Raw genomic sequence first — 12,013 nt, 5'->3', positions numbered from 1 at the left:
TATATATATATATATATATATATATATATATATATATATATATATATATATATATATATATATATATATATATTAATAGCTTAAGGTACATTGTGGTGTATATATTTCTGAACATTTCGCAATAATATAGATTTTGAATTCAAAATAAATAAGGTGAATATATTTCCTAAACTGTAATATTTTAATTTTTTTATGTGGGTTTTCTCTTTCCTGTTTTCGAATAAACAATGAAAATTATATTACGTAAGTAATAAAACTTGATATCAACAGATTAATGAGAATTATTCTATGAACGACGATCCGTTGTTGTTCTGGAAGTACTAATATTAATTTATTTCTTATCCCTTGAATTTTGTAATTTTAAATTTTTTTAAAATAAAATACACATTTTCGTATTATTATTACATCCATTACCAAGAATTAAAAATATGCTTATTTTCTAAAATGGAGTGTATCTTACATATCATGAAGTTTGTTGCAAGTGATAATGTCCTAATAATGCTTAAGTGAGATTTTTATATAGGTGCAAGATATAAAAACTTTATATCACTTTGTTGTGTTGAACTTGGGTTAAAAAAAAATACATATTCTAATTAAATTATTTTTATACTTTTATGTATGCAACTTGATCATTTTGGAAAGATTGAGAGATACGTAGGTCAATTAAAAAGTATCGGAACAAAAAATGGTCAATTTTACAATGACTTAATTATGTATTAGACGAATACTATTAACCATTTTTAATTGATTACACACATATAATCATGAATTTATTTTAAAATGTCTTTTGACCCGGCATTCCTAATAGGTTGGGACCATTTTTGCAGTTTTTAATCTACAAAAAATAGTCAAAATAATTTATATTTAAATAGAACATATTTATAACAAGTTTAATATAACAAAATTATTTATATAAGCTTAATCGCGGTAATATATATTTTATAGAACATATTAAAATATAAATTATTATTTAATTTTAACAAAACTTAATTTAAAGAATTATCATGGTATAAAATTACAAATTTACAGTTGAATAGATCAAATCTATTTTATATATAAAATTATTAACAAGTCAAAGTGACATCATGTAATTTAATTTCTCCAGCTACAATATTAAGTTTAATAACTGGAATTTTATTAAGCACTCCAAATAGAGCTTAAGTTTTTGGTTGTAATACATTTCACCCTTTCATTACCTTTTAACATTTAAAGGTAGTCATGCAATTTCTCAAATACCAACCGATTGAAGTCGCTTCGTGCAGTGGGAGTGTGATATGAAATATTAGTCATTTATGATTATTTAGTAGAATTAGTATTAATATGGAAAAACAATTTTTATATGGTAGGGTTGTTAATTATTTGGTTAAATATATGTTTTAGTCTTCATATTTGTTTTCCATCCTCAATTAGGTCTTCATTTTTTTTTTGTCCCAATTACATCCTAATATTTGTAAATTTGAAACAATAAAGTCCTTTCCATTAACTAGCCACTAACATTGTTGGCACTGTGCTGATTTGTAAATAATTTTATATTCATGACATTATGTATTAAATTAAATGAATTATGTGTTAATTACACGTGGATCTCGTTTCGAGGCTTGAGGATCGCTTTCATTCTCAGCTTCTTCCGTGCTCACTTCTCCCTGATGTTTAGTATTACCAGAGCCAAACTGGCACTGCCCAAGCTTCCCTTCATATCAGATCAGCCACTGATGACTCTCCGGTGAATTTTCTCTTCTCAGATTCCTCAGTTTCAATATAAAGTTTTCATTTTTTTTCTCTTGTCTTTATTTTTCTTCCCAATGTCTTTTTTACTTGTTTTTTAGTGGTTGTTGGTTTTTTTTCTTTTTAATGAAGTATTGGCATTAGAAAGAGATCAGGGTATCAGGTTGATAATTGGGTGTTCAAACTACTACCATTTTTGGATTAGATTCTGAAGCAAATGGGCGATCTAGTATTTTTGTCCTTTTTTGTGGTTCAATGGATAAACCATCAAATTCATCCCTAAACTGCTACTGTCTCTCTATAGTACATAAAATATAGGTTTAAATTATAGGTTTTATCCCAAATCTAGCGAGTTGCTGGGATTTGATGATTATGCGCAATGTATTTTGTCAAGAAAATCTTGCGAGCCAAAAAGGTTTCTCCTTTCTTTCTCTTTCTCCCCTTCGTCAATGCCTTCTCCTCTCTGTTATGCCAGGATTTCAGCAATCCATTTGATCTTTTCGAATCATTGTTTGAAGGTATGAATCGCAGTGCAGGTTTCTGGTTCTATAATTTCTTATTTGTAGGTTGTCTGCCTCTATATGATATTATCAATGGATATTTCATTCCCTTTTTGCATTTTCCTTCATGGGTGGTTTCCGAAGAAGACGAAGAGAGACGGTGGACTCATGCTGGCGACGCATGCTGACGGCTAAGATTAGGGTTTTTGTGGAGAAGACGAAGTTAATAGGTAGGATTTTTTTTTTTAATGAAAATTTTTTATGGTAAGAATTTACTTTTCGACGCGTAATTAACACAATTCATTTAATGTAATAATACATAATGTCACGAATATAAAATTATTTACAGATCAGCACAGTGTCAAGGGCGTTAGTGGCTAGTTAACGGGAAGGGTTTTATTGTCCCAAATTTACAAATATTAGGATGCAATTGGAACAAAAAAAAACATGAGAACCTAATTGAAAATGAGGAACAAATATGAGAACTAAAACATATATTTAACCTCATTATTTTGGAGTTGGTCGATTTTACTATTTAATCTTGATAATTAGTCAAAGAGTAATTTATTTAAAGAGTGATTAATCCTAAGGATATGTATCCTATAAAATATATTTATTTATTAAAAAATTTAGTTTTAAAATGAAACTTTTACACGTTAGAACGCGAATTGAAATTTTGGGTGGAAATAACGGATTGAAGTAAGTTCTCAAATGGTCCCCCTTGAGCTTACATACGGAACTTAGAAAACTCATTTAATTATATGGTATATGAGGAGGAGAATGAGTTTTTTTTAAGAAATTTCATGTTGGAGAAAGAATAATAGAGCAAGTAAAAGAAATATTGATGTGAAAGAGGAAGGAAAGTTTCAACTGATAAAGAAAACATATGTTTAATAGGAATTTATTATGATATGTTATACCACACAACATGACAGTAAAATAATTCTTATTGAAGTAATGTGAAAAAAATTCTTATATAATAATGGTAATAAAAAGGTAAACATAAAATAAAAAAAAATTATTAATAAAATTATGGTTTGACTTTTAACAAAGAGGGGAAAGCTTTTGAACAGGCACAAAAGGACAGGTGGTAGTAGTTTATACGAGGAATAATAGGTTAGTAAATGGTAGGTATAAGTGCAGGCTATTCTTCCTTTCTCATCATCACAATTCATAAATCTAAAACTGCAGTTTTCTAGGTTTTTTTCTTCTCTCTCTCTTACTCAATTATATATATTTAATTTTAAAAAAAGTTTTAGTAAAAAAAATATTTATGCATATAAGTTTGGGCCCCAACGAAATATCTAAAAAATGATGTGGGTATATAATAAATAGGTTTAAACCATTTAGACATCTCTGTTTACGTTCGGCCCTCCTACTTTAGTCTCTTTCTTTTAAATTTTCCCAATTGAGTCTCAGAACTGTTAATCCTATTTTAGTCTCTTTCTTTTAAATTTTCCCAATTGAGTCTCAGAACTGTTAATTTGAAACAAATCAACCCCTACCGTTAAAAATCGTTAACGGTGTTAATTTTTTCTACAGATGAAAGAGTGATGTGTCGATTTTTGCCACATCACTTCTCCTATGTCAGAGTTATCTTAACCGCCGTCGCCGTGAGCAGACCCAGAATTCTACTCCCTTTCGAAATTGGTAATGTTGTCGTTCTCTTTAATTGCTCCTGGAACTTCAGACGAACTATCATCATCATTTTTCACTCCATTACATTTTTGAGAATCAGAGGGCAGAGCACGAAAAAAGGGATTCAGGAACCCTCCCACTGTAAAAAAATAATCAGATCTAATAAAATCAGAAAACCCATTTGGGATGCACAGCGGATATTTCTTTCGAAGAGGAATGATGGTTTGAATGGTGCTTCCATGGAGCTCGAAGAAAAACTTCTGAATGCGAAAAAGGAATGCGCGAACCTGGAATTGGATTTTCTGCTTTTGGGTTTGTTTGTTGCAGGTTTGGTTTTGATGCAGGTGGTGGCCCAGACTCGTGAAGATGCTTCACGGTTTCCATGGAGTTAGAGGAGGTGCTCGCAGATGATAGAAAGTGCGGCGGCCATGGTACGATTTGGTAGAGAACTCTATTGTTTGGGATTTTTAGGTTGATGAAGATGAAGGAGAAGGAGGCCTCATGACTTGCGACGGCTAACAGAGGAGTTCGATAAAGCTTTGGAGGTCGGTGATGGAGGAAAAGATGAATGCAGCGGTGCTTTGATGGTGGCTACCGGCGGCTTCTGCGGTGGAGATTGAGAGAGTGGTGGTCGTCGTTGATGGTTGAATGTGTGTTGATCTGTTGGGGGGACGGCTGCCGACGACGGATCTGGTGTGGCGGCTAGGGTTTGATGGGAAGGGTTTGGTGCGGCGGCTAGGGTTTGGAAATGGCCATGGAGGAGTTGGAGGTGGGATAGGAGGCAGAGAAATCAGACAGCCACGTGGTTAAAAATCGACACATCACCCTTTCATCTGGAAAAAAATTAATACCGATAATTATTTTTAACGGCAATGGCTGATTTGCTTCAAATTAACAGGTCTGAAGATTTAATTGGAAAAATTTAAAAAAATGAGACCAAAGTGGGAGGAGGACCCAACAAAAACAGGAACGCCTAAATTGTTTAAACCTAATAAATAATAGTAAAAGAAAGAGTCTCCACACGGTTTGAGAATTTGCATGAACGTCCTTAGTTTGACGTTGCAAAATTAACGTTGAAACATGTGCACGTGAAGCATCCAGCTCTCTAGGTCTGAATATATGCGTATCATATAATAAGACATTACTTTATATTAATGGCAAAAATAATCCATCACCCAACTATACTTCTGATGCTTACATGACATTATAAAGTTTAAAAAAAATAATGTAAACAATTTATTTAGCAACTATATTTCCGTTGTATAGTTGGAATTTTGAAAAAAAATCACGTTAAAATATAAGTTAACAAAATTTTTATAAAATCTTACATATTTAACTTTGCGGGATGGGTCAAATTAATATTATTAAATTCAAATAATTATATACCAAAAGTGGAGTAAGCTAGAATGCAAAGGATTAAAACTATTTAAATTATAATAAAAATGAGATTAAAAAAGTTAAGAGTGTGTTACGTAAAAAGAAGAAAAGCAGTGTAGCAAAGTGGCAACGTGTTGTTTGAGAACTGAAGTGAAAATGAAAAAAGTACATAAGGAATCATCATATTCATAAATGCTTGTCCAAAATCCAAACACTTTTTTTTATTTACCTGTTTGGTAGAAGGAAATACCTTTTCCAACTCTATGCCTTTGCATAATGTCTAGGTAACATAGAATAACTAAAAATGGGTATATAATAACCTTAGAAAATAAAAAATAAATTAAAAAAAAAAAGTAAAAAGTTAACACCAAGCAGAAGCCACGGTCAGGGTTCTTCCCATCCACCCAAAGCAAATCCCACCCTTTTCTACTTTAACTGTCACCCGGTTCTCACCACCGAGTCGTTCTTTGATTGACTCGGCCACTCTCTGACTCAGTGGTTTCAACCTGAAACCAGCCATGTCCATGCGCGCGCGCCACTTTCCAAACACCTCGCACCTTTCTACGCGCTCCCTTCCTTCGCATGCCACCGTGTTTGCTATCTTCCGACTCAGTCCCTCCTCCATTTTTATTCGCCACGAGTTTTCCCGTGCCATCGTAGTCTCGAGCGAGTCAAACAGCGCGCCGTAATAGGCGCACGACTCGGCCACGCGAGCCACGAATGGCGCCGTATTGGTGTTCGACTCCTGCTCCACCAGCGTCACCACGCGCGGCGCGAGTGTCTTCACGCGCCGCAAAAGTTCGTCGCGCGGGTTCTCTGTGGAGACACTCTCGTCGGGCATTTTGTAAAGCCTGAAAGCGAAGTTCACCGCCAGTACCTCGTCCGCGTCGCAACCCAAAGACTCACGAGTCAACTCGGCGATTCTCCGAGTCAGCACTTTGAATTTGAAACCAATCCCGAGTTGCTCTGCGAGTCTTCCTAGCATCACGCCGGCGGAACTCATCTTCTCATCAGCGCTGTTCTCCGTAACGGCGATGATCTTGACGACGGCTGGAGAACCCTTTCGCCGCAAAGAGAGCTCGTGGAGAAGGCTGGCGTATTGTTTCCCGTTCCCGATGTCGAAATCCACCACGCAGAGTTTGGGGTTCTCTGTTTTATTTTCGAATGCAGATTCGAGGATTGCGATGTTGGCGACCATGAGCGCGACCCTAAAGAAGAGCGAGTGCTCAAATAGCAACTGAGTGGACTCGGTGTGTTCCCTGCCGAACAATTCCTCAACAGGTGGTGGATACTCAACATGACTCATCCGCGATTTGAGCGCGGAAACCATGCAATTTACGAAGCCTTGATCCGAATTCTGCGACAATCGGGTAAGGATCTGCGTGGCGACCTCGACTCTCCCTTCTGAAATCGCTTTCGCTACCTCCGTTAGGGACTGTATGACACTGATGGATTCTGCTGAGGAGTTGGACGACGTCGTAGAGGAAGAGGGCGATGACGAGACATGTTTGGGCGGAGTGATTAAGTTCTGTATTGTGTGTGACCATTCAGAGGTGGTAACGACTGAAACAGCGTCGCCTTGGTCATCATCATTGTCTTCTAGAAGCTCTTTTTCCAACTCCTGGAGGCGGTGGTCTATCAAGTTTTTTTCCATTTCACGGGTCGCGGCTAACCTGCTTTGAACAGGAGAGAAATTTGTGTGAGACAGGATCGAAGTCGTGACAGGTTGTGCGTTGACATAGTTAGGGCGAATGTGGTGGAGAAGGGAAGCCCCGTAACGGTGAGACGGTAAGGCAGATAATTCAGGAGAGAATTCAGGAGAGAACGTGGAGAATTGGTTGTGTTGAAAAGTTCTGGGTTTTACCGAACGAAATTGATAGTTGGTAAGGAGTTGGTTATTGTTGTTGCTAACAAGAAGATTGTTGCTGATGGTGTTACTGAGGTTGTGGGTCTGGAATTCTGCGAGGGTGCGTTTCCCGGTGAGAGAGGATGTTTGGTGTTTGGGTATGTGGGAGGAGGGATGAAGCATAATTGAAGGTTTTTGGGATGGGTAGAGAGACTGGTGAGTGGTGGCGGGGTGGTTGTTGATGGTGGGTGGAACTGCCATGGATTGAGTAGGGAATCCGGTTGCTGCGCCGTAGAAATCGGAGGGTCCAGCAGCAGGGAGCCCCGGCGGCGACATCCCAGGTTTTGTGGCGAAGAAAATAAGGAAGGGACTAAAAAGTTAGGATTTTGGAGGAAGGCATGAGAGAGAGAGAGAGGGTTGAATTGAAATGTTGGAATGATTCTGGTGAATATAACGACAGAGGGGATTTTAAATTTGATCAAGAAAGCGAGTGAAGGAAGGCTTCTTTTTCTTCTGTTCTTTTTATTTCCTTTGATTTTTTCTGAACGCTACTACAAATAATGTGAATGCGTCTTTCTCATTTTAGATTGCACATCCTGACATCACTACCGTTGGATTAGTTCAGATTCCAGATTCCATCTCTTGGATGGACCGTGATCAAGTCCATAGGAACCGATACGCAGTCGTATCTTATTCAATAATAACAAACTTCAACTCCTGAGTGACAACTTCCTCGACTAACGCAATTCCAATCCTCACTCGCCCTTCTGTTACTATTACAACTTGTCATCATTTTATCACTATCAATTTCATCATCAAATTATTCTATTAACTTTCCACTAAAAAAACTTTAAATTATACTTTCTAAGGTTTTAAATGTATTAATTAATTTTTTAAATAGTATTTAATTTTTATTTTTTTTTCATTTTAAGACATCGCTCTTTTTATATAATTATTTTCTTAATTATAGTTAACCAATAATGCTTAGAGTTCCCATAGAATCTTCACTTTTCATAATGAATTAGTGGCTTAATTTTTTATCATGCATTTGGTTTGTGAACTTTGGTGGCTAACATGTGTTTCAGTGTGTTTTATGAAAAAAAAATTGAGTTTATTAAAAATTTATTTTGATTATTTTATTAATGCTGTCAATTTTATTTTGATGTTGGAATTCCTATGTGTTAAAAAAATGGATGAGTAAAACCCTTGCCTTCAATATAATAATATTATATGGGTTACGAAATTCATTCACCAAGAAAAAAGAATTAGGTCAAAATCTCTTGAAGAGTGGAACTTATGATTAAGTACTTTTTACATAACTAAGAAATTCATATTCCAACCTTGAAAACAAAATTTTTGTAACAATACATATAGATCTGGGTCCACCAAAGGTGATTTTTCCCATGAAAAGTAAATGTTAAATAAATAGTAAGATTTTGAAGAAAGTTTGTACAGAGCATTAACATCTATGATATAAAGAATTAAAAAGTAATCAAATATTTATTGAACTAAAACAAGTATTTATTAATTTTAGGTTATGATTGGGGAAAAATTATTAATGATTAAATTTGTTTGAATCGATAATTGATGGTTTTATTTAATTTTATAATTTTGAATTCTATTTTTAAACTATACCTTTTTTTATATCTAGTGTGATTTTTCTCACATTTGAGTTTTTTGTTAAGTAAAGTTTTATTATTCTTTTAAAAAATATTGTCTTTGAACTTAAACTATCTATAATTAATAAAACGTACATTTTTAATCTTATAAAATTAAAAAATTGAATGAATTTAAACATTACTTTTTAACAAATTTGAAATTAAATAAAACATTTTTATATTTAAGTTTTTTTTTTTTTCAGTTTGCAACTAAGTAACAAGCTAATTTGTCAAACATTTAAAACAAAATTTCGATGTTGTAAATAGTAGAAATTAAATGAATTGAGATGGGAGGCTGATTTTAAGTTACATCAACATCTAGAATGTGATAAGGTTGTGCATAACATTCTTAATTATTTAAAAAACATTTCGTCGTGTTTTTTCTGTTGATAAGATTGTTGTGGAAGGTTAAAAGGATAAAAATATGTACAGAGGTACGAATTTTTTTTATTATGTTTTTTACTTTGCTATTTATCAATAGAGTCTTTGAACGTTAAACATGAGCACAATGTCTAATAAACTAAATATATTAATTAAATAATTTGAAGTAATGTCTGAACATATATATAGTATGTGGTACTTGAAGGGTTATATTAAATAACCTTTCTTAGCTTTGACATAAAGTCTACTTAAAAATCTTTTGTTTACTAAAATTTCCCATTATTTTGAAATGAAGATAAACAGTGTTGTGTGAGTGTGTGAAAGGCGCGTAGGAAAGGTGTCAAAGGAATAATAATATGTTGTGTTGTAATTGTGAAAATAAAATGAATTCTAAAACCAATAAAAAGACGCCGTCAGAAGAAGTTTCTTTCTCCCTGGTTTCTTTATCATGTCTCCAATCTATTCTTACCGACACCAACCAGTTCCTCCTAATACCTTCTTTCTCTGTTTCCTTCCCACGCACAATTGGGCAAAACATTACATTAAATAATTAAGCAAAATTTTTGTCACCTATACAACTATTTTAATCCAATCAACCTAGATATATTGTTATAATTTAATGATTCAATATGTTTTCTGATAAAAAAATTGAGAACCAATTTTGTTAGTTACGATAATTTTATCTGACAAATAAAATCATTCTTTCATATAGAAACTTCTTATCTATTTACAAAAACTATTTTAATTATTCTCCTCTTATGTTTAATGGTTTTTTATTGTTGTTTTAATTATTCCTTCCATTGTACTATGTCATTTGACTTAGATTATTATTCAAATTAATTTTTATCAAAAACAATTCACTCAATTTAAATTTTGTAAATAAATAATTAACCGTTATGATTCAAAAAATATTTATCAAACCGAAAAATTAGGTCCTAATATAATATATATATATATATATATATATATATATATATATATATATATATATATATAAAATTTAAACGAGATACTTCGTTCAGAGAGTTTATATGTTAAAAAAATAATAAAAAATACTTATTAACACTATCATGATATTCTGTTAAACTATGATATCACATCATTACAATGAATAACTTATTAAATAGTAAAGTAAAACTCATAAATGTTAGGTTTAATGATTGAGAAGTCGTTATTTTTGGACAGAATCTTAATTTAGTTCTTTTCTTTTTCGATATCTTAATTGGATCCTAATTTGGTAAAAATTGGAACAAATCAATCCTTACCATTAAATTAAGCCTAACAACGTTAATCTCTTGTTGACTTGGCACGCTAACTTTTATCACTCAGATTTTTGAAAGGGTAAAATGGGAATAACAAAATTAAGTGCTGACTTCACAAATCTAATTGATATTGGGGAAAAATTTGCGGGTAGGGTTGGAACAAATTTGGGAAAAATTTTGGGGGTAGAGAAAAATTTTTGGGAACAAATCAGCGTTGGAAGTTGGAAGAAGGCCTTCACAGTTTCAGGCTCTTGCTTGATCATATCCAGCTTCTCAAAGGTGTCAACTTTCTGAGGCGTCAATCCATTGATGGCTTCCCTAGAGGGCTACCCTGCTACAATCCACCTAATCACTGATGCGGTGAGCAATGAGGGCGAGAATATTGGCGTTACACAGGAACGTGTGGCAGTTGGAGGAGGAGCCCCTTTTGGGGCATATGGAGGTGACGACGGAGGAGACCGCGCGCCTAAGGGGATATGTGATCGAGCTGGAGGAGAGGAAGGGTCGCGGCCCATGAATCGCAGTGACCCGTCTCGGGCCTGTGACAGTGCTCAAGTGATGGTCGCTCGACGACCACGTCATTGTCTTGCTGTTGACCTCAGATCATACGGCGGCGCTGATGGCGNAATCAAATCTCGGAGGCGCGACATCACGTCTGACTCCATATCAGAAGGTTACGATTCTACGAATCATAGATGGAGTTGAAGCTGGTGACTGGGGTTCATGAATCTAGGGGGTTTCCTCTGTTTCGATGGCGCGGGATGGCTACTGTCGCGGGATTGATGACGGGGGTGGCGAAGTGGTCCTGTAGAATGGGTTGGGCCTGATGGAATAGCTATTTGAAAGGGGTTGATGGTGGAGGGTGCGCCGCAGGGAGCGTCGAAACCTCTTCCTGGCGCGGTGGCAGTGAGAAGTGCGGGCGCCGGTGGACGCAAGAATTTGGGAAATTGACAGACATCCAGGAGGTTAATTTGGTTTGAACCATGCTCTTGAACTCTTATTCACCTTCATGGTGGTAACTTAGATAACAATAGTTGGATCTGAGGAGAAGAAAATACATTGTGTCTCAGACNGAAGCTNCAGATATTCGGAAAATGTGGGAAGCAATAGCCACTATTGCTCGTATAGGTGCAAGACNCACGTGGTTGTCCTCAATCCAAGGATGGTGTGTGATCTTAACAGTGGATGATCATCATGGTTCTCTCTGCGCGTTTGAACTACTCTGAGTCTAACATCAATACCGTGACTATCTTCTTCCAGATGATGTTGGTTGGTTTCATTACTGAGATGGGGTTTTAGGATTTTGAAAGAAAAGGGGTTAATGGAAGAAGAAAAGAGGATTGTCTTTTTTGCCCCTCTGAACACATTTGATTTAATTTTGCTTAATTATTTTTTAATATAAAAATTAATTCAAATTTATTTTTAATGTCACGTGGGATAAATTTAAACGACCGTTTGTTTAATTTAACGACAGGTCTCTAATTGTTTCAATTTTATAAAAATAAGGACCCAATTGAGAAATTGAAAAAGAAAGGGACCTAATTGAGATTCAGGGTGAAAATAACGACTTACGGAACTATTAAACCTAAATGTTATTTGAGAAAATTTATTAGGAATTGTTTCTTT

General features: G+C 34.7%; 2 protein-coding genes across 2 annotated transcripts in view; both read right to left on the bottom strand.

The window, feature by feature from the left end:
• The window catches only part of LOC106770645, an 11,097-nt gene extending 9,401 nt beyond the window's left edge, over nt 1–1,696 (bottom strand). Inside the window, exon 1 of the mRNA XM_022784833.1 lies at nt 1,661–1,696. Within this exon, the coding sequence (XP_022640554.1) occupies nt 1,661–1,696 (36 nt within the window). The remainder of the gene's footprint in view (nt 1–1,660) is intronic.
• A 3,646-nt stretch (nt 1,697–5,342) lies between these two features.
• LOC106769615 (scarecrow-like protein 8) lies at nt 5,343–7,839 on the bottom strand. Its single transcript, XM_014655301.2, has one exon. The coding sequence runs from the start codon at nt 7,420–7,422 to the stop codon at nt 5,602–5,604; it is 1,821 nt and encodes a 606-aa protein (XP_014510787.1). The 5' UTR covers nt 7,423–7,839; the 3' UTR covers nt 5,343–5,601.
• Between the last annotated feature and the right edge of the window lie 4,174 nt (nt 7,840–12,013).

The sequence above is a fragment of the Vigna radiata genome, chromosome 8, assembly GCF_000741045.1.
Source record: "Vigna radiata var. radiata cultivar VC1973A chromosome 8, Vradiata_ver6, whole genome shotgun sequence".
Lineage (NCBI taxonomy): Eukaryota > Viridiplantae > Streptophyta > Magnoliopsida > Fabales > Fabaceae > Vigna > Vigna radiata.
This window is presented reverse-complemented; position numbering and strand designations above follow the sequence as displayed.

Bases quoted from the DNA above. Each gene is read 5' to 3' on its own strand.
- LOC106769615 (XM_014655301.2), bottom strand. From the start codon at position 7,422: ATGTCGCCGCCGGGGCTCCCTGCTGCTGGACCCTCCGATTTCTACGGC.